Raw genomic sequence first — 20,448 nt, forward strand, 5'->3', positions numbered from 1 at the left:
TCGGTCGTTAGGATTATTCCGGCTTTGCGACATTGTAGCAGAGTCGAGCGACGATCGGTGCAAGCTTGAAGAAGATAAAGAAAAAAGAACGAAGAGAGAGAGTAGAAATCGAGGAAATTGGAGCGACCAACTGTGCGAGGGTGTCAGACGATCCTCCACATGTTTCATCCAGCCCCCACGCGTCGCTGGCCATGAGCCGTCGCGATCGGTGGTCGAGAGCGCAGTCCCCGTTGCACTTGCATCTGCATCACCATCAACACCAGGTGGCTCCAAAAGAAATGATCACCCGTTTACTTTTTTCCCATCATATTTTTTTTCTCTCTTTTCGTATCGCGTTTACGAGCTACTATACACCATCGCTCGCTCTGAAAATCCCTCTTTCCTGATTTCTTAATCTTCTTGGTTTGAAACTAACTTAATGAGAAGTTAATGAGCGCTGTTTAATTAACGCGATTTACCGCGTGCGCCTGAAACGTAGGACAAATTCTGCTTGGATCGTGAATCTACTGATTTGCAAATTACCGATTGTTAATTACTCGTCGCGTTTGTTCGAACCCCTTCGATGATCGAAATCGTCGTGCGTCGTTCTCTAATTGATCGAACCATGCAAACAGTTGGCAATTTACTTGGATACCACTTTGTTTCCTGTCTAGCCATTTCATGGTAGAAAACGAGGAACATCGCCTGGTTACATCGATTCCTTTCGTACCTAATTAATTTAGAGTCTACAGCGTAGACCGTACGAGGAATCTGACCAATTTTCCGTGTACCACCCACACACGATCCGGTCAAAATACTCGTATGATTCATTCGTCTAGACATGGATAAGTATAGTAGCATTAGGGGAAAAGGGGGTTGACGAGAGGGAAAAGAAACTAGTCGGCTGGTGCGTGCACCGTAATAAAGGCGTTTCTTCGCCGAAAATGCAGAACGATTTACCGAAATGCGGGACCATCGACCGGCCAGACAGGCCACTACCAATGGACAGACTCACGCACTGCTCGTTCTAACCACGCTCGTTTATTCCCTCACCTCTGATCGTTATTATTCTGGTATGCCAATTATCGCCATTCGAAATTCATTTTTTCTCATCGTCGAAGTAAAGTATCTTTGTTCAATTGAATTTCTGAAAATCAATGGGAAATGAAAAGGAAAATGGGAAATGAAACCAACAGTCGTTATTTAATCATTTCTTTATTTGATTTAAACGCGCGTCATCAATAAACTCGAGATCGTTGAGTGATTATCTGTTCGATCGAAACAATCATTGATCGATTTCTTACATCTTCGCGATCGATCGCGGAACCTTTCATTCTCATTCGTCGGCAAACTGAATTGGGAACCACTCGGAACATGGAATTATACAACGGTCGGAAAGAATCGCTTTCCTCTTATCCACTATTACGCGTTCGATGTTGCTCGAACGATGTAAATTGTAAATGTAAAAGAAAGATTCATGGCACATCGTTTAACAAACACCGTATCGATTAAGTTGTACTTACATCGAAGAACGAGCTAACCTGGGCCGACTAACTTATTCGTCCCGATAAAACTTTCGATCTCGCCGGTTCTCGACGGTTATACATGTAAGCGCGAAGGATCGCTATCGACATTCTATTTATACAAAATAATTACTTAAATTATACGACAAATTCAGTTAATATTTAATACGTTGTGTACAATCGGTGTCGTACTTTCTAGCCCGCAAAAAAAAGTAAAAGCTTTCTCGCAGGCTCGAACGGCGAACTTTTTACGCGACAGAAGCACATTGAAAAATGTCGTCGCGGAAACCTAACGCGCTACCGATTTCATTTATAAAATTAATATTTCTCGAAGCTTAACACTAGAGTTACCTGGCCGCTTACAATCGCTCTGGCTCATCGAGATCGTCGAAGAAAGCAAAGATAAAAGAAAGGATACCGAACGTGTAAAGTCTGATCGTCGTCTCCAACGGATTCCACTTTCTTCAGTTTTCTCTCAATTTCTTCGTATACCTTTCGAAGAAGGTAACCAGACGGCGCGATATGTTTTTACTGGGAACATACACGAATCGATTGAGTAACACTGATTCCACGTATAAAAGTGAAAAATGACCGTTCGCATAATAAAAACACAGCTCCCTGTTGCGGCACAGTCAGATTGGGATAAACGATTACTCGTCTCCGACGATCGCGATGAACCAAGCGAACCACCCATCGTTTCGCTGCCGATTTTTATATAGGACGAGCGCGAAATGGTCCTGGTCTGCTTTCAAATCGCATCGTTCGAACGAAACAAGCGAGAATTCAGTACAATGGGAATCGTTTGATAAAGCTTCCGACGTTTGTCCGGCAAACGTCCAGGGACGCGCGATTTCTGCCCTCTCCGCAAATTACGAACGCATCGCTTCAGCGAACGAAAGGAACTCAGGAGATAATTAGAAGGGTGGCTCGGATAAATGGAAGGGTGTTGAAAATTGTTGACGATCGGCGGCTTCGAGAATCGAATGAAACAGAATCTGTTTAAACGAAGAACGCGTTACCACACCTCGCACTTGTGAACAGGATTCATTCGCGAGCCTAGCGCACACCGGAATTCCGGGGCGAAATCCGGGAGATTCGATAACGGTCCTATCACTCTATATTTCGGTGGACAGTGAGAATCTTTCTCGATCTGAAGGGCTATCGCCTCGGAAGTTATCGCTGAACACCAGACCTATGAAGACAAACGAGTCTCATTAGTGATTATAGAGAAAATAACGAGCTATTCGTAATTCATTACCTGGGCAAAATTTAAAAAGAACAATTGACGGTGCGTGAAATCGAGACCAGGTAACAACTGCTGATCCTTGTAACTCTTCGAGGTTGTCAGATACGCGTGGTAAGCCGCTTTGAGACCTCCGTTGTCCGCAATATTTTCTCCTATAAAACGACAAACCATTGGACGCATAAATCGTTAGACAGACGAATCGTACAATTTCTTCGACTGACCCAAAGTTTGTCGCCCGTTTACGTGTCGGCCATGTATCTCGAAATTATTGTACTGCTCCACGAAGCACTCTGTTCTGTTCTTAAACCTCTGGATCGTGGCGTTGTTCCACCATTGATTCAAATTTCCATGCAAGTCGTATTCTCTTCCTGCGTTAATATTTATTTATTCATTACTAAACGAGATTAACCCTTTGGTAGAAAATTTTTTATAGGAGAAAGAAACAAGTATGTACCTTGATCATCGAAAGCGTGAGTCAATTCGTGGCCCATCACCACTCCTATGCCTCCGAAATTCAGGCTCTTCGGATTCTCCATGTCGTAGAAAGGACTTTGTAAAATACCAGCTGGAAAAACCATTTGATTTTTCGTAGGCCTGTAGTAAGCGTTCACCGTGGGCGGTGTCATGATCCACGTGGTCTTGTTCACCGGTTGATCGAGCTTTTCTAAATTCTTTCGAAGATTATACTTGTTCACCCTTATGTTGTTCAGAAAGTATTCGTTTTGTTTAATCGACAAGTCTCTGTAACGCTCGTCCAGCTCCCGTGGGTTCAATATAAAATCAGGGAAACCGATCATATCGGTGATCGCGTTCGCTTTCTCTTCGGCGGCGTTCCTCGTTTCCGTGTCCATCCAATCGAGGTTCTTCAGGTTCTTGGTGAACGCTTTGCGGACCTGATCGATCATCTCCTCCGCCTAGAATCGAGGGTTCACAATCGTTACGCTCGCCGTCTAACCGACTTGGCTTATCGTTAGATAGAAGACAGTTAATGAGTATCGATTAACCATGGGTTTGCTCTTGCCACGGAACACTTCTCTGACGAACATCGCGCCGATCGCGAAACCCATCGCGTTATTCGTGTCGCTCACGCAATAACGCCATTGCTCCTCGCGACCTTCCGAACCGATCAGAGCTTTCCTAAGTCCTTTGTAAGCATCCCGGAACGGCTTCGACAGGTAAGCCGTCAGTGATCTGACCGTCTGCCAAACCAGATAGTTATTCAGTATTCTGCGAAAAGAATGCACACTCTTAGCAGAGGAAGCGCTTATTTCGTCGATCCAAAGTACTTACATTTTTCCCTCGTCGGTCTTGTTGTATTCCAAAACGAGCTTGGACAGTTTCTCGAAATACTCCGGCGCGAAATTCACGATCATCGCTTTGCTGTTGATCTTCTTGCTGACGAGACGGGTCGCGTTTTGAAAATAGTCCACCCAGGACATCTAAAATTAGGCGAACAGTTTCCTCGGTTACTGACGGAACGGTAGAACCACCATGGCACCGTGTGTTACACTCACGAATGGCGCTTTGCGTTGCAGATCGCTCAGAGACATCAGATTGTAAAGCTTCTCCTCGTCTCGACGCTCCTCCGGTGGCGTCGTGATCTCCGCAAGCTTCGTCTCGAACTCTATCACTCGTTGCATCTGCTTTCGCGTCGAATTCTCCTCGCCACCTAACAGCACCCCGATCTGAAAACGTGTACGAATTACCTGTACGCGATTTACCGGCGATTAGAAAGATCGAGCGGATCGGTATCGCGTTTCCGGTGTACCTTTGTCATGTATTCCAGATAGGCAACCAACACCTTACCGTGCTCCGTGACGTTTAAATAATTGTCCGCGGTTGGTAACGTCAGACCTCCTTGATCGATCTAAAGAGAGAAAAAGAAGGATTATTATTAAAAATACACGCGATTGATTACGCGTCGTAATCATGTAGGGAGCTTTAACGCGGGAACTCACTTGTATAATGTGCCTGCTGCTATTTCGATCGTCTTCGTTCACCGCCCATGTAAACAAACCGTCCATGTTGTAGACGTTCTGCAGGATGTGCATGCTATTTTGCAACGACCAGGCGGTCAGATTGAATTTCCCAGAAATATTCCAACCACCGATGCTGTCCAACAGAGTTACCATCGGTTTAGCGCCGAACGATTCGATAGTGTCGTTCGCGTCCATGCAAGAGAGGAAGTAATACTTGGCCTTCTTCTCAGCTTTCGAGACCATCTCGCTGAACGGTTTCTCTGTTGAGAAGAAAAGCAAACATAAATTTTAAAGAGGAATTTCATTGGTATACGCGTCCAAATATTTGGCGAGAATTACCGAGAACGTTTTTCACCACCAGCTGATTGTCTTGCTCGAGTTTGCCGAACGTTCCCCACATGCTGTTCCCATCAGGAATCGGATTCCTCTTGATCCAACCACCGCATGCGAACTCGTAGAAGTCGTCGCACGGATCCACCGTGCGATCTATACTGTTTATGATGGCCGCGGCCACGGTTACGCAGTGCTCGGTTAAACAAAGCGCACCGTCTGTAACAAGATCGACGAGGGATGATGTCCATTTTTTCGGGATTATTCTCACCAGATGTCGGCTTACCTTCGTCGTGCGAAGTGACGCGAAGTATCTGCTCCTCGTTCCAACCGTTCTCGCTACCGATCACGATCGACAGCATCACGACCATCAACAGCAGGCCGGCGCACACGATGAAGAGACATTTCTCCAGTGCGCTCCTCGCTCTCCACAACGAGGTTCCCTGTCGTCGTGGAATGAGATTTTGAGAACAGATGGCGGATAGAAAGGCGATCGAATTCCAAACAGACAGCTCCTTGTACGCCCACGTTTATACCTACCGAACGATATCTGATGTGCGTTGCAGAGGTGCTGATACCCTCGCTGTTCAATGCCACCGAACCGATGCTGCTACTGTCCTCGTCCTCGAACTCTGCCTGCTTGTACATCATCATCTGCGGAAAGAAAGACAGATCTGCGGAGGAAAGGGTGGTTAGCGTCGACGGCCAATGGATCGATCGTGTTTACCGTCGGTTCCCGCCTCGATTGGCAAACCTCGGAGAGAGACGCATCGACGCGACGCGACGCGACGCGCGGCAAAACGCGACCAGTCTACGAAACGCTTTAGATAAACGCCGGCCTCTCGGCCAGTTGCACAATGGCCAGCATACGAGATAACGTAATTAGTAACTCGTAAATCTTTCCACCAACGAAACCGTCGTCTCCTACACGGAAGCGATCTTCGCTGAAATCGTTCGACTACGTTGAAGAGTTAAAGAGGCGTAACGCGCGAGGAGGAACAGGGGCAGCGAATTCGAGGGAAGAAGGAAAACGCAGTCGACGGTGACGCGTTTTTAGACGAAACTAAAAATACGTACTCTCGAGTGGTCGGTTGCAATGGTAATATCGAGCCTCTCTCCCTGGTCCGCGCCCTGTCGCGCGACCCACAGAACACACAGAATCTCGGACGACTAAATCACGATTTATACGCCGTTTATTTATGCCGCTAAACGTTCGCAATTACGCGACGATAAGAGAACAGCAAGAAGTAGGGCCTTTGACGTCGAACAGATAACGTAGCCGGCACCGAACCTACTTTTAGTCAATCCATAGAAAAATTGACCGGCGAAAACTATCTCGAGCGTTCGCGATGTTGTTGCTTAATTAATTAAACAGATCGTCGACTGACCAACACACTCGATGAATGTTCCGTGGATGAATGAAACCTGACGGATCGTCGTGTAAATAGCCGAAGAATAATACCGCGAGACGTGATCGAGGATCGTGCGGGAACTGCAGCCCGCCTGCACGCGGAGAGTGCACGCGTGCAACACGAGGATCTGGCGTAAGCACGCGCACGCGTATGCAGTCGTGTTGGACGTTTCGTCTCCGTTCGTCTGCTAACAGGAAACGGACACTTGTGGCGCCGTTCATACGATTAAAATGCCTTTTGCTGGAGCGTAGCTTCGACCAATTCGCGACGCGTCTATCCCAAAAGGATAAACAAGCGTCGTCGTCGTCGTCGTCGGCTTATTAAAACCCCGTTCGTTTGAAATTTCGCTAAGATCATCAACGCGTCTCGATCCTACTTCCACTAACGAGCAACGTTAGCTGTTTCGGGACGATCGAATTAACCTTCCGCGGTCCGCGTTTCTCGTAACGAGGAATATTCAATGTTCCAACCCGACCACTCGCCACGATCGTCAATTCCGTAACGCGTCAAGGTTCGTTACGTAACACGAATACGCAGTTCGCGAAAAGACATTTGGATGGACACTGGTACGCGTTCTATTTCCGTATGTTCCAGAGAAACCGACGAGGCCGCGCGAAATCGAGATCGAAATCGCGTTTTTTCGTCGTCTTCTTTCCAGGTACACGAGGTACACTCACCTTCACCGACATCTTGATGGACACGATCGGCTAATCACCGCACTCGTCACTTTAATTGTCGGTTCGCACTGTACTGATAGTAGGTCGGAACGACTCCCGGGTGAATTCGGAGTCGACGCGAACCGCAACGGCGAAGAAACGGGTACGATCGAGGTGGTTTTCCTCGGGATCGTTCGTCCTCCAGGCTGCAATATTTTCCAGCCTTTTTCACCGTTCTCCCGCCTCCTATATCGGTGTTCCTAGCTTTTCGTCGCTGCCTCTCATGGGGATGCTTCGACGCGCCTCTCAACCCCTCTACCGGTCTCCAACGCGTATTGATTTCCTCGGCTCGTGGGTGCACCTGCCATCTCTTACGCTCGGCTTCGCGCTGCTAAACCGTCCTCAAACTTTACCCCGTGTCCACCTAACCGACCCTTTCCTCCCCCTTTCCTTGTCGTCCATCGTTGATAATACCTACCGATACCGAAACCCTCTGTCTTCCCTTTTCGAGCGTACCGAGTGGAAAAAAACCTGTGACGAAAATTTTCAGCGATCAGAGGATTGCACGATCCACTATTGACGTCACACGGCTCGCAAAGAGACAGCGAGACGTTATTAAAGTGTAGAAGAGATAAATGCAAGGTCGAACAACCGGACCGACGAATTTCAAATCGGGTAACCGGACCGACGAAAATGAAAACGCGCTTTTCCGCTTGATAGTCGATTAATTAAAAGCAATCGCACCCTTTCCTTCCTTTATTATATCGTACACCGTTACCTGAATAAATACTTTTGTCTTTATTTCAGAAAGACCACTTTTTCGCGTGAGGTACAATATAGGTATATCTTGTAATATATTAATACGAATATGATTGCACGTTACGGTGGGAGGATCGTTCGGACTAGTTATATCGTTAAAGCTATATAATACGCAGATTACGCACGCACATAAAATATAGTGTTTCCTGAATCTGTACAAGACCCAATGATTCGGAACGATAATTATCCTGGCCTTACGCGTTAAACATTTGTTCAGGCGGATAATTAATACGGCTCGTAGTCCGCTTGGATCGGTTAGAAAAAATAATTTTACGTGTTACGTGTTGTTTGGATCAAATCAGGCTTATAAAACTTCGAATTTTTACGATATTAACATTGAAAGTAATTTGAAAAGAAAATAACATCATTTTTAATTATTACGTATCATAAAATTTAGCGTATAATTGAAAAGTACGAGTAACAAAGTAAATATCAATTCAAATTTTCGCGCGTCATTTGTGCCCACCCACAAGCGGCGGTCCGCCAGAGGCCTATATATAGGGGGGCCCCTTGCGTAAGCGGTCAGTCTCCCCAGGGATGCCTGCGGGGTAAGATGGGACCACGGGGCATCGTCTCGCCTGGGAAAGCCTGATTTGATCGCGAATGTATATGTATTGCGTGTGTATAAGTATATAAATATATTTATATCGTGTTTATTTTTATATTTATGCAAGTACACGCATATGTGTTTTCTTTTTTTTTTTTTAAACTAACACCTTCTTTGTTATCTTTTTTTTTTCAGGTAACACCTTGGCTGTGAGATCGAGTTTACTTGCTTTCGGGAGATCGATTATCCCGTTCTACTCGATGTTACACTTCGTCCAACGGACTCGTTTATTGGCACGTACGCTGTTTCTTTGGACCGCTGTTACAATCGAAAATTTAGTTGAAAACTTACAGACACGGCTGCGCGTCGATTCTCGTCGTCGATCGCATTCGTGTTTAAATAATAAGGTCGTGTTCCATCCGCTTGAACACAATTCGCGGCCACCCGTTTTCATTTCCCATTCACAGCATTTCTTTTAACAACACGAATGAAATCGAGCCGCGCGATCCTTCGTATAGGTACAACGTGAAACGAATCTCTAGGAGAATGAAAGAAAATATCTACCCCTATAAGCTGTCATCACCCGTAAATCCTCTAAAGCTACGTATAATCATCTTCAGACTTAACTTTCCTTGGCACTCTCTTTCCGCTGCGGTTTATTCGTCCTTAATACAGCATTTTCACTTCGCTTATCTTCGTTATCTCGCGCCGAAATCGTAATAAGTATAATAACGGACAGATCGGACCGGACACCTTCTCGTCACTTACACACCTTACAATTAATAACATACATATATAGGGTCGCTGCGCTTCGAATGGAATCGTTCGAACCCTCGTAAATATCGTAAACTGCATAAACGTGCACATTAAGAAATCGGTAAAACGTTTAAAGTGTTCGATCGAACTGAAAAGCAAAGTACACGATTTCATCTTTGGAAGAGAAAACCCGCGGTTCAGTATCGTCGAACACATCGTTTGTTTCTTTCATTTCATTTCATCCTCTTTTTTTTTTACTCTTAAATACTTTTGTTATAGAAAATACGACGCACGAGACGATCGGTAAAATTTCACCTATCGATTAGATTTATTAGGTAATTAGAATTATATTGAAAAGTTGTGTGGTTCGTAAAGTGATGTGGTTCGACGAGGTGCAAAGATTAGAAAAAGGTGCGCTAACGAGTTATTATTGGCATACCGATATTAATGTAAGGACGATCAAGTACAGCGTCGGACAACGCTTTTGCTTTTTGTGCGTAACTGGAATCGATTCGAGCCCGTTCGTACAACAAAACTGAACGAGACGACACACGTATATGTTTCTATAATTAAAAATAACCATAATAAAGTATTCGTTTCTAAACGGATATCCGACGGTTAAGGACGCGTACAAAAATACATATTCACGATTCGTTCAGCTACGCTTGTGTCGCGTCAACGGCTGCTGATTGATAACAAATTGTTCCGTAATCGATAAGTAATCCGGACAAATTGAGACGGTGTTAAATGATCCCGTGGGCCCCTTGTTCGAACGCGAATAGAAAGGTAATTGCATCGGTGATAAATATCAGACACGTAACGCGGCAAAGACACCTTTTATCTTAATTTATCATAGAATTAACGGGAATGCAAAACGGTGCCTTTGGGAGAAACGATGCGCGTCTCGAGGGCAGTTGGATAGATCGGAAAAATAGTCAACGCGATCGACGGACGTTAAAACGTCCGATTTTCTTGATGTACCGTGCGATCGACGAATACCACGGCATCGAAGAATCGTTTAAAAAAATAATACCGCGTTCGTTTTAGTAACCTCGATTAACGGGTGTAAACTTGGCAGAATGAACGTTCGCGGCTAACACGAATCGGTTTTAAGGTGTATACAAGAATAAGCGCTATGTGTACCGACAATAATAACAGTAATAGTAATAGTAATAAGAATAACGATGAAAATAATGATAATAGTAATAATGATAAAGTGTCTTCAGTGTTCAGTCCAACGATTTCGATCGGTCTAATCTATGATTACTTTCAAGATCAGAATTTGTACTTGTACTAGTATTAACGAGACGCGAACGACCAGCCTCGTTATCGAGATTCTCCGTCGAGGAGGACGAGCCGTTCGCGTCGAAACGCGCTAATATCACATTATTGGATGGATTCGATTGAAAAGAATTCGCACTAACGTTAACCGTATTCAAGCCCTGCGACGAGCTCGCGTTACGACGATTCGCACCCGTTGCTGCTGGCTCGGTATTGATCAGCCCGTCGCAGGAATGGGGCATGATTTTCGACAAAGCGTTCTCCGCTGGATATTCCTTGCGCTTCGCTTGACCAGCGTATCTACCGATCGCTCTCAAAGAACCACCGTACACGCGATCGCTCTTCGCGTATTCCGATTCAAAGTCTTCCGGCGAGTCGACGGTAGACTTGGAATCGTTCGTACGGTTCGAATCCTCGGTGGTATTGAACGCCGACGAAAAACTGGCCTCCGTCTCTGACCTACTTTCACGCGTTTGTCCTCGATTTTCTTCGACCTTTTCGCTGCCACCTCTTTCCACCTTATTGCTACCGTGTATCTTGGAGATCGATCGGTCGCTCCTCTTCCAAACACTCTCGTCCTTACTGCTACCCGGTGTACAATCGATGTTCACCATTGTGCTGTATCTCTTCGCGTTCGATATCTCGTAGCCCGGATTCTCAGGATCCGGTGCGTCGGACGGCTTCTCCATCGGATACGGAACGTAATTCGTGGAAGTTGCTTGATAAATTCGATTAAAGCTATCCTCGGGAACGAAGGCCGGCGGTCGTTCCTGGTAGGTGAAAGGTACGCACACGTTCTGACCGATCGGCCCGTCCATACCGAGGCAGTATTGCGGGAAATGCGGCAGAGGAACGCATTCCGGATTATCGAGCTGTCGAGATGCCACATTACCGTGACGATACTGCGCCTCTTGTTCTGCTGTGTTATTCAATCTTGCCGAAGAGTTGCAAGCATAAGAGAAACATTGTGGCACGCTTGAATTCGCCGCGACCCCCGCAGCCGACTGCATGTTCGGTTGCATCGTAGTCTGCGTGTTCGAATCCGGCGATGATGCTGGATTTGATATCTTACCACGCGTTTGTGCTATCACAGTCTCGTAGCTTGGAGGCGGACCGTACAATTGATAATATGGACAGTTCGCATCGTTCAACACGACGTTCACGTTCTGATAATTCGTCGACGTTGTTGCGTTACCATTGTATACGGGCACCGTTCCGTTCCTTTGAGGACCTACGGTGATACTTGGGATTAGATACGGGCCGTTGCCCATTTTTCTACCCGATTACGACTATGATAATTAGTTTCAATTAGACGAGACCATCACTCGCCTTTCCACATTCGATGCAGCAACACGGTATTCCGTGCTGAATTATAAGTGATACGAGCTCTTTGCCCCTGGCAAGTCGGCCCTCGAAGAGGATTTTGCCCACGGGGATTGGAAGTTCTGGCCGGAATGGCTGATGTAGCCGCTCGGTATCTACCTTGTAACCAATATCGATACCACCATCCTCCGCCGGAGCATACCAGGAACATTATTATAACTAATATCCTGTAACAAAGGACGATAGAAATTTTCCTTTTATAAAATCAAAATATCATTCGAATATTCCACGTACCAATAATACCATAAATGGTGGAAGTGCAAGCCAGGTGATACACAGCATCCAATACCGCAACAATATTCAGTTCTGGAACACCTAAAAGCAGGCAACCGGAGATGCGCGTGTGTATTTAGATGCGTATGCATATACGTGGTTGCATACTTTAGGGGCGATATTTATTGTGTGTGGAACTCACTCATAATATTTTATTTCTCCAGGCGTTTCAGAGGCACAATATTTTGCTTCTGCCTAAAAGAAGTTATTTTTTTAAATCGTTATGAATTATTATTTCGTTATAATTCTAACGCGATTGCTGTTAAATAACAATCGAATTCAAATCGGAAATCAGGAAAAGCGCGTTAAACACGTGCACGAAGAAAAAAGACAAAAGAAGATGAGATTCGAATGATCGAAGCTCGTATCTGTTCGTAATTGATCGAAAGTAAAATTCGATCTTAAAATTAAAAAAAAAAAAGAAACTGATGTTTTAGAGCAAACGATATCAGAAACGAACACGAAAGAGAACGCTCACGTATATTAAACACTTGGATGTTCCAGCGAATATCGCCAACTTCTTCTTCGCGTTCCGAGCCATCTTCTTCGACAAACATTCACACTGTCGTTCCTAACAAATAAAAACGATATGCTCTATCAGGATGTTTTGACATAATCACCATTTTGTTCCGACTGTCATGTGCACACAACATTGCACACCACTTATTGATTTCAATTTCGGAACTTTACAATGACGTCATTGGGAACAGAGTTACCAACGTGAACGAGGTGAATTTTAAACTGATAACGCTATATTGTGTGCCTGTGCTACCAAACTGTACCACATCAACCTGTTAACAATGATGCGTAATATAGTACGCATTGATTGAACATTTTTCACGTATTACTTGCGTGATAACGTTGAGGATTTTATTGGAAATAACTTATCGAGAAACATAGGTGCATAGAAACAATATTTATTACAAGCAAATCTTTGTTTTCTACATTTGTACAACATAATTCTCTGTTTTTGTCGATTCCTGGTTTGTTACGGATACTGTTAGATTTTCCTGTGGTATAGACATTAAATTGTAATTAATTTTAAAGTATCTTTTCAAGAAAACACCATAGATTCGTCGTGAGTTGCAGTAGAGGTAAGCACAGCACAGTGACATAATGGCTATTGCTCCAAAAATGATTGCCCTGTTAATATAAGACTTTTGTCAGTATTTATTATCATTATTTGCATACGATATTATATTAAAAAATTATTGAACATACCCTATAAGTAAAGTATTAAAATTTGTTTCTTTGCAGCAAACATTATCACCACAACAATACTCCTGTGTGCCACACAGACCCCAAACGCAATAATGCGACGAACTCTGAAACGAAATTAGATATAGTTTAATTGTACCTTATACCACCTTGGTATATGAAAATATTTAATTACCATTGAAGAAAGAAAGATTGGAAAGTAAAGGAAACAAATTTTTTACATGACAACTGATGACAACCGATCTGTCATCATCTAATCATAAACTACGAAAGGTTTAGATAGCTGTAGCATAAAAAATACCTATCAAACTTAAAGGTTCCTTTTTCAATGAGCGATATCTCCGATTATCGATTTGTCCACAAGAGGGAGCTTAGAGACTCAAATAACTAGCTACGTAGTTCATCTAGTATTTAGAAAACATCGTAGATAAGGTTAGGTTTGAACATTGCTTCTTACCGATTACATGCGACATTGTTGAAAGTAATCTTGTAATTGTCTGTAAAATATTAATTTCAACGATTTACGCTTAATAATTTTACAAAAATGGCATTAAGTCCAGGTACAAAGCAAAAAATTGCCATTGTTTTAGATGTGAGCAAAGTTATATTCCACTGGGGATTCATTCCTGCTGTATTATTTTTAGGTTAGGTTCAAGTTGGTTAAATTATTTTTGGCAAAGTTGTTTTTAAATAATTACAGATATAATTGCATGCTTACAACAGTTTTACAATATAAGAAGAAAACAATTTTTTAAACAAAATAACATGTTTTATAGGATTTCGAAAGGGTGCTGATCCAGGCATGCCGGATTTATCGATTATGAAGTAAGTTTCGATATTAATATACACTATTTCTATGTAAAATAATACATTTATTATTAGGACAGTAAAGAATATATATACAATTTTGTATTTCAGCTTATTATGGTAATAAATACACCCGTCTCAACATTGTTCCGTCTTATTTTTCATAAAGCATTTCCATTGTTGCATCAAGATGTATTCCTTTGTTACTGTTAAGTTTTATATATGTTTACCTTTACAATTATAACATATTTGGATATTAGTAAGATGTTATTCTCATGTTGGATCTGTTAAAATAAAAATTTCATAGTTAAATATTAAATTATAAATTCACTTTTAATAAACTTTTGCAAGAAGCTATACATATGCTTTGAATACAATTCAAAATCTCACAATTTCATAATCAGTGTGTCCATGTATGAAAATAAAAAGCACTATATCTTTTTGAAATTCTTGAGAGTTGTCGTTGTTGAAACGTAAAACAACATGAGAGTAAAATATTTATAAAAAGTTGTAGATAAAATGTAAAATCGAATAAAAATATGCATTGTTAAATGAAAACCTTCGTAATTGTTGACACGTTGTTTCATGTTGGTAACACTGGCACCTAACCTGTCAGAAGTAAAGTAGCAGATTGCAACTGTAGTCAGTTTTTGGCACAGAGGTATAACGTTTTAGGTTCGCGGTTTGCTGTGCTTGTCATCGTTTGGAGCACAGCAGTAACGAGCAAAGGCAGTTCAAATTTCTCGTTGTAGCGTATGTAGAGAGAGGTAGCAGTAATTCTTAAAGGTGGCTACCACGTTTTCACAAGAATTCCCTTGTCCAACCCTGCCTGTTATGCGGTGGTGAACGTCGACAGGTGAGTGCGCGCTTTCTGTCTCACGATACTTTCCTCATTTTATCAACGAAAAAAACGTTTCCTCTCATGGCGAATGGTTACAATGGTGTTATTTCTACCAATTGCTCTTTGTGGATCTTCAATAGTGACGGATGGTAGTGTTATAGCACGAAGATTTGCGATGTTCTGAAGTTTCCTGACGAAAAGATTCGAGCTACTGCTAACGATGTGCATCCTGATGTAACTACATCGGTATGGACCTTCCAATTACCGACTAACCTTTTTTGAACAAATGATTTTTTTTCACGAACATCTTTATTCGGGTCGAATCAACGATCGCTTGTCCTTAACTTTCTTGTACCTACACAAAGGTTTCATATGACATTATTTATAGTTTTGTACAGGTTTTCAGCAGCTTCATATACGTTCATTAGTATATAGTTGTAACACTCACATTTTGACGTTATTTGTAATTCGTTTAAATCATCATGTGTAATAATTCACTGAATTTATTGCCTTTTCTTTTTCTTTAATTATCATCCAAATCATCAAATACTTGGAATAAACTGATATTGTATTTCTGTTTCAGTTTTCTTTTAATTACCTAATCCTTTGTTTGACGTATCTCAACTTTGCCCGAAACATAATCCAAGTTCTTTTTATATCTTCTGTGCAGAAATTACGGTAGAAAGTAGAAACAGTGACGCTCACTCGACAAGCACATAGAAAGAAAATGTCAGGGCATAGAGGCGGTGGAGGGGCTGGGAGTCATCAAGGAGGCCCACCAGGCCTTAAACAAATAGATTTAGATCAAATCTGGGGAGATCTACGCGAGGGTATCGAACAAGTCTATAACAGACAATGCATGTCTAAACCAAGATATATTGATTTGTACACGTATCCTTTGTAACATTTTTAAAAGATAAAAATGATTGACAGCAATCTAGATTAATTTCCTTACTACTCTATATAATTTGTCAGACATGTATATAATTATTGCACAAGTGTTCATCAACAATTAACTAGAACATCGACCAAAAGTAAAAAGGGACAAATTTCTCAAGGAGGTGCACAGTTAGTCGGTTTGGAGCTATACAAACGTTTACGCGAATTTCTTAGAAATTACCTCATTAGTTTATTAAAGGTAATTATAATATTGGAAAATGTCACCTGTTTACGTATTCGAAAATAATTCACGATTAATACGGCCGATTTTTAAAATTTTTTACGTAGCACGGAACTGATTTGATGGATGAAGATGTATTACAATTCTATACAAGACAATGGGAGGAATATCAGTTTAGTAGTAAAGTATTAAATGGTGTATGCGCTTATTTAAATCGTCACTGGGTACGCAGAGAATGCGAAGAAGGTCGTAAAGGAATTTATGAAATTTACCAATTAGCTTTGGTGACATGGCGAGATAACTTATTCAAGCATTTAAATAGACAAGTAAGAAATTTCACTTAACGTAGGATTACGTAAGAAATACGATTTAATCGAAAAAATGATGAAATCATTTTTATTGTATTTAATATTTCAGGTCACAAATGCAGTGCTTAAGCTGATCGAACGAGAACGGAACGGGGAAACAATAAACACACGTTTAGTCAGTGGTGTAATTAATTGTTACGTAGAATTGGGTTTGAACGAAGAGGACCCTGGTGCTAAAGGACAGAATCTTACCGTTTACAAAGATTCGTTTGAAAATGTCTTCCTTGAGGATACCGAAAGATTTTACACTCGAGAAAGTTCAGAGTTCCTCAGACAAAATCCAGTGACAGAATATATGAAAAAGGTATCGAATGACATTCTAAAATGTATGCGTTTTTAAAGAAATTATTTATACAACTACCATTCTATTACAGGCGGAACAAAGGTTGCTGGAAGAACAAAAACGCGTTCAATTGTACTTGCACCAAACAACGCACGATAGATTGGCGAAAACGTGCGAGAGAGTGTTAATTGAAAAACATTTAGATATCTTTCATTCTGAGTTTCAAAATCTGTTGGATGCTGACAAGAATACAGACTTGGGTCGCATGTATCAACTAGGCGCAAGAATACCGAATGGTCTTGGGGAATTACGAAACCTTTTAGAAGGCCATATAGCTAATCAAGGATTTGCGGCTATCGATAAATGCGGCGACTCTGCAGCTAATGTACTTTTTTTTTTTACTGATCTATCGTACTTGTAATAAATGATCGTCAAATTAATAATACTTTAACACAGACTTTTACACAGGATCCAAAGGTCTACGTGAACACAATTTTGGAAGTTCATAAAAAATACAATGCTCTAGTACTTGTTGCATTTAATAACGACAGCGGGTTCGTGGCAGCTCTTGATAAGGCTTGTGGAAGATTTATTAATAGTAATTCGGTAACTAGAGCAGCGAACAGCAGCAGCAAATCGCCGGAGTTACTAGCAAAATACTGTGATCTGCTACTGAAAAAGAGTAGTAAAAATCCGGAAGAAGCAGAACTCGAGGATACACTCAATCAAGTTGTGAGTAGAAATCACTTCTACAAGAAAGTGAAAAAAAAAGAAACCTCAATTAAACAATGATATTACATTTTGATTATAGATGGTAGTATTTAAATATATCGAGGACAAAGATGTATTCCAAAAGTTCTATAGTAAGATGTTAGCGAAACGATTGGTACAACACATGTCCGCCAGTGACGATGCGGAAGCGTCAATGATTTCTAAATTGAAACAGACTTGTGGTTTTGAATACACTTCAAAACTACAACGAATGTTCCAGGTACTGTATTAGACTATAAAGTTACAATTCATACGTATAAATCGCGTTCGGTGCCACACAAGTTGAATTTAATGCTTTTTTCTGTAGGCGAATATTTTCACGTTATCTAACGATATCGGTTAAAATTATATAACATTATAATTGTAGCAGTCTGTCCACAGGATATTGGAGTGTCCAAGGATCTAAATGAACAATTCAGAAGGCATTTGACGAACTCCGCCGAACCATTGGACATAGATTTCAGCATACAGGTGTTATCTTCCGGTTCGTGGCCGTTTCAACAATCGTTTACATTTTCATTGCCGACAGAGGTAAACTTGATTAACGAATGATTTATTCACGTTTAAAAGTAAATATTATTATAATGTTGTATTTTGTACATTACAGCTAGAACGATCTGTACATAGATTCACTACTTTCTATAGTTCACAACATAGTGGAAGAAAGTTGAATTGGTTATATAATATGTCTAAAGGAGAATTGCATACAAATTGTTTTAAAAACAGGTGATAATATGTTTAGTTGTTAAGTCCTAAATCAATAAGCGTTTTGCAACGTTCGTCGGTATATTTTTATAATTTAATCGTAGATATACGTTGCAAGCATCCACTTTCCAAATGGCCGTCTTATTGCAATACAATGGTTCTACCTTGTGGACGATACAACAGTTACACGATGCTACACAAATAAAAATGGACTTTTTGCTTCAGGTAGCTTAGAAACGTGGAAAATGAAATTTGAGTATTCGATCGTTACAAAAATATTTTCAATGTTTCAGGTTATTCAAATATTGTTAAAAGCTAAACTATTAACTGCAGCTACGGACGATGAAAGCGAATTGACACCACTATCGACGGTGGAACTTTTCGCAGGATATAAAAAGTATGTACATTTAATTACGCGCGATGAATATTTTTTGAAAAATTATATATTGATACATTGTTCTTGTAACAGTAAAAAGTTGAGAGTAAATATCAATATACCAATGAAAACAGAACTAAAAGTTGAACAAGAAACGACACATAAGCATATAGAAGAAGATAGAAAACTTCTGATTCAGGCAGCAATTGTTAGGATTATGAAAATGCGGAAGGTATTGAAACATCAGCAACTGGTCGCTGAAGTATTGAATCAGTTAAGCTCTAGGTTCAAACCACGAGTACATGTTATTAAGGTAAGTATTTAAAAAAATATATTTTTTATAATATCTTATATTTTCAGAGTATTTTTTGAATGCGGGAAATTTATCGACCGATTGCGTGTATTTTTTACTTTTATCAATTTATCATGACATGATATCGATGATGACTCGGAATGTTTGAAAATCTATTGTTGTGAAACAAAGGATTTTATCTTAACATAAAGGTGATTCTGCTCTTTCAGAAATGTATAGATATTTTAATTGAGAAAGAATATCTGGAGCGCACAGAGGGTCAAAAGGACACTTATAGCTACCTGGCATGATCAAGTTGATCTAGGACAACGATACAGCAGCAACCATATACTCGAACGAAAGATGACTCTTCAATCTCATTGCTACCATGCTGTCACAATATTTATTTACATCTCGTACTTTGAATCTCGTACATTTTCCTTGTACATGGATGCCTTTGTACCATGTTGTCCCTCTGGTCGCATTTAGAGTCTCGATTTTATAATATGTTAATAAAATCATTTCATAGTCAAGCTGCTAGGTGTGTTACTGTCTGTGACGCCTTCGACGGAAATCGAAACATCGCTGAATTTTTATACGATATCGTGTTATGAAATGAAAAATGCACGAGTTAAATTTTTTTTTAAATTCATAACATTACAGAGAACAATATGAATTACATTCTTGGAGTTATAAATTGTTTAATAAAACGGAAAGATATAAAGCTGATTGTGATAAGAATGGAATGATATAACATCCTACGAATATTATTAAATTTATTATAAAATGATTGATATACGTTTAAGTTACACGTTGATTAATTAGATAAAAAGCTGGGCTCTTTTTTTTTCTCTTGTTTTGATAACACGAAGTCAAACCTTTCGTGTGTGACTTTCTCTTTGAGACTGTAAAATAAGAATTATAATCTTACCACCTATGTGTATTATAGCATGATACAAAGTACATAAAAGTTACATAAGCACGTAGATGGTAATGCAATTTAATGCAGCAGTCATGAATAACAAACATTAAACGTATTTAAAACAGAACAAAAATTTTATACCAGTGAATTAAAAGGAATCTGTCCTGGCAATATAAAAATCCGAGTTATTTTTAACTATCAATTTAAAGTGAACTTTTGTAATAGTTGACAGAATTTTGAAAAAAGCATATTATTATTTTCATAAATAATTTATAGTAATAATAATAAATGGAAAAATTCATGACTTACTATATAAAGATTCGATAAGATTAACGAATATAGAATACATGTTGTATATACTATGTCTAAAGCTTGAAAATTCATTTTTCTTATAGAGAGAAAAGAGCGACATTCAAAGTCTTTTCAATGACAAATATATCAAAATTTCGATTAATCATTTGAATGTTTTTAGAAATTGATATGAAATTCAAAGTGCAATATAAAATGATTTAAAAATGCGTACTATAACGTGACTTTAAGTGCAGGCACGAACAAAACTTA

The 20,448-nt window shown here is 40.6% G+C and overlaps 4 protein-coding genes and 1 long non-coding RNA gene across 13 annotated transcripts in view; 1 reads left to right on the forward strand and 4 right to left on the reverse strand.

Moving 5' to 3' along the window:
* LOC114875584 (cullin-1) overlaps positions 1 to 19,498 on the forward strand; it is a 58,759-nt gene extending 39,261 nt beyond the window's left edge. The window contains exons 1-15 of one of the 4 annotated variants that reach the window (XM_029186011.2): positions 14,825 to 15,065; positions 15,191 to 15,296; positions 15,721 to 15,941; positions 16,026 to 16,188; positions 16,278 to 16,496; positions 16,588 to 16,842; positions 16,913 to 17,206; positions 17,278 to 17,553; positions 17,633 to 17,812; positions 17,974 to 18,123; positions 18,200 to 18,318; positions 18,402 to 18,522; positions 18,591 to 18,694; positions 18,767 to 18,986; positions 19,196 to 19,498. In XM_029186011.2, coding sequence (XP_029041844.1) covers positions 15,778 to 15,941; positions 16,026 to 16,188; positions 16,278 to 16,496; positions 16,588 to 16,842; positions 16,913 to 17,206; positions 17,278 to 17,553; positions 17,633 to 17,812; positions 17,974 to 18,123; positions 18,200 to 18,318; positions 18,402 to 18,522; positions 18,591 to 18,694; positions 18,767 to 18,986; positions 19,196 to 19,276 — 2,346 coding nt within the window. In that variant the 5' untranslated portion in view covers positions 14,825 to 15,065; positions 15,191 to 15,296; positions 15,721 to 15,777 and the 3' untranslated portion in view covers positions 19,277 to 19,498. Of the gene's footprint in view, positions 1 to 14,824; positions 15,066 to 15,190; positions 15,297 to 15,720; positions 15,942 to 16,025; positions 16,189 to 16,277; positions 16,497 to 16,587; positions 16,843 to 16,912; positions 17,207 to 17,277; positions 17,554 to 17,632; positions 17,813 to 17,973; positions 18,124 to 18,199; positions 18,319 to 18,401; positions 18,523 to 18,590; positions 18,695 to 18,766; positions 18,987 to 19,195 lie in introns of those variants that run through there. The other 3 variants (XM_029186016.2, XM_029186014.2, XM_029186015.2) reach the window with 3 other exon arrangements.
* LOC114875585 (endothelin-converting enzyme homolog) lies at positions 1,179 to 7,693 on the reverse strand. 6 transcript variants are annotated; one of them, XM_029186017.2, is made up of 13 exons: positions 7,147 to 7,693; positions 5,598 to 5,711; positions 5,344 to 5,500; positions 5,067 to 5,276; positions 4,707 to 4,987; positions 4,517 to 4,615; positions 4,263 to 4,433; positions 4,039 to 4,187; positions 3,753 to 3,975; positions 3,203 to 3,662; positions 2,970 to 3,116; positions 2,761 to 2,900; positions 1,179 to 2,694 (listed from the first exon to the last, which is right to left on the reverse strand). In XM_029186017.2, the coding sequence occupies exons 1-13, from the start codon at positions 7,156 to 7,158 to the stop codon at positions 2,518 to 2,520; spliced, it is 2,340 nt and encodes a 779-aa protein (XP_029041850.1). In that variant the 5' UTR covers positions 7,159 to 7,693; the 3' UTR covers positions 1,179 to 2,517. The 6 variants fall into 6 exon arrangements, with proteins under 6 accessions (XP_029041850.1, XP_029041851.1, XP_029041854.1 ...); XM_029186018.2 differs by lacking the exon at positions 7,147 to 7,693 and adding an exon at positions 6,446 to 6,920; XM_029186021.2 differs by lacking the exon at positions 7,147 to 7,693 and adding an exon at positions 6,446 to 6,920 and having other exon boundaries at positions 5,598 to 5,731.
* Positions 9,131 to 13,014, reverse strand: LOC114875586. The gene is made up of 5 exons (XM_029186023.2): positions 12,663 to 13,014; positions 12,327 to 12,379; positions 12,146 to 12,226; positions 11,858 to 12,078; positions 9,131 to 11,759 (listed from the first exon to the last, which is right to left on the reverse strand). Exons 1-5 carry the CDS (start codon positions 12,723 to 12,725, stop codon positions 10,477 to 10,479), a joined length of 1,701 nt encoding a protein of 566 aa, XP_029041856.1. The 5' UTR covers positions 12,726 to 13,014; the 3' UTR covers positions 9,131 to 10,476.
* On the reverse strand, positions 13,086 to 13,829 carry LOC114875591. The gene is made up of 3 exons (XM_029186028.2): positions 13,578 to 13,829; positions 13,406 to 13,509; positions 13,086 to 13,327 (listed from the first exon to the last, which is right to left on the reverse strand). Exons 1-3 carry the CDS (start codon positions 13,578 to 13,580, stop codon positions 13,126 to 13,128), a joined length of 309 nt encoding a protein of 102 aa, XP_029041861.1. The 5' UTR covers positions 13,581 to 13,829; the 3' UTR covers positions 13,086 to 13,125.
* LOC114875592 lies at positions 14,254 to 14,859 on the reverse strand. The gene is made up of 2 exons (XR_003789257.2): positions 14,769 to 14,859; positions 14,254 to 14,493 (listed from the first exon to the last, which is right to left on the reverse strand). It is a non-coding gene; the product is annotated as an uncharacterized LOC114875592 (long non-coding RNA).
* Positions 19,499 to 20,448: the final 950 nt, after the last annotated feature.

The sequence above is a fragment of the Osmia bicornis genome, chromosome 10 (assembly GCF_907164935.1).
Source record: "Osmia bicornis bicornis chromosome 10, iOsmBic2.1, whole genome shotgun sequence".
In the NCBI taxonomy this organism is placed as follows: Eukaryota; Metazoa; Arthropoda; class Insecta; order Hymenoptera; family Megachilidae; genus Osmia; species Osmia bicornis.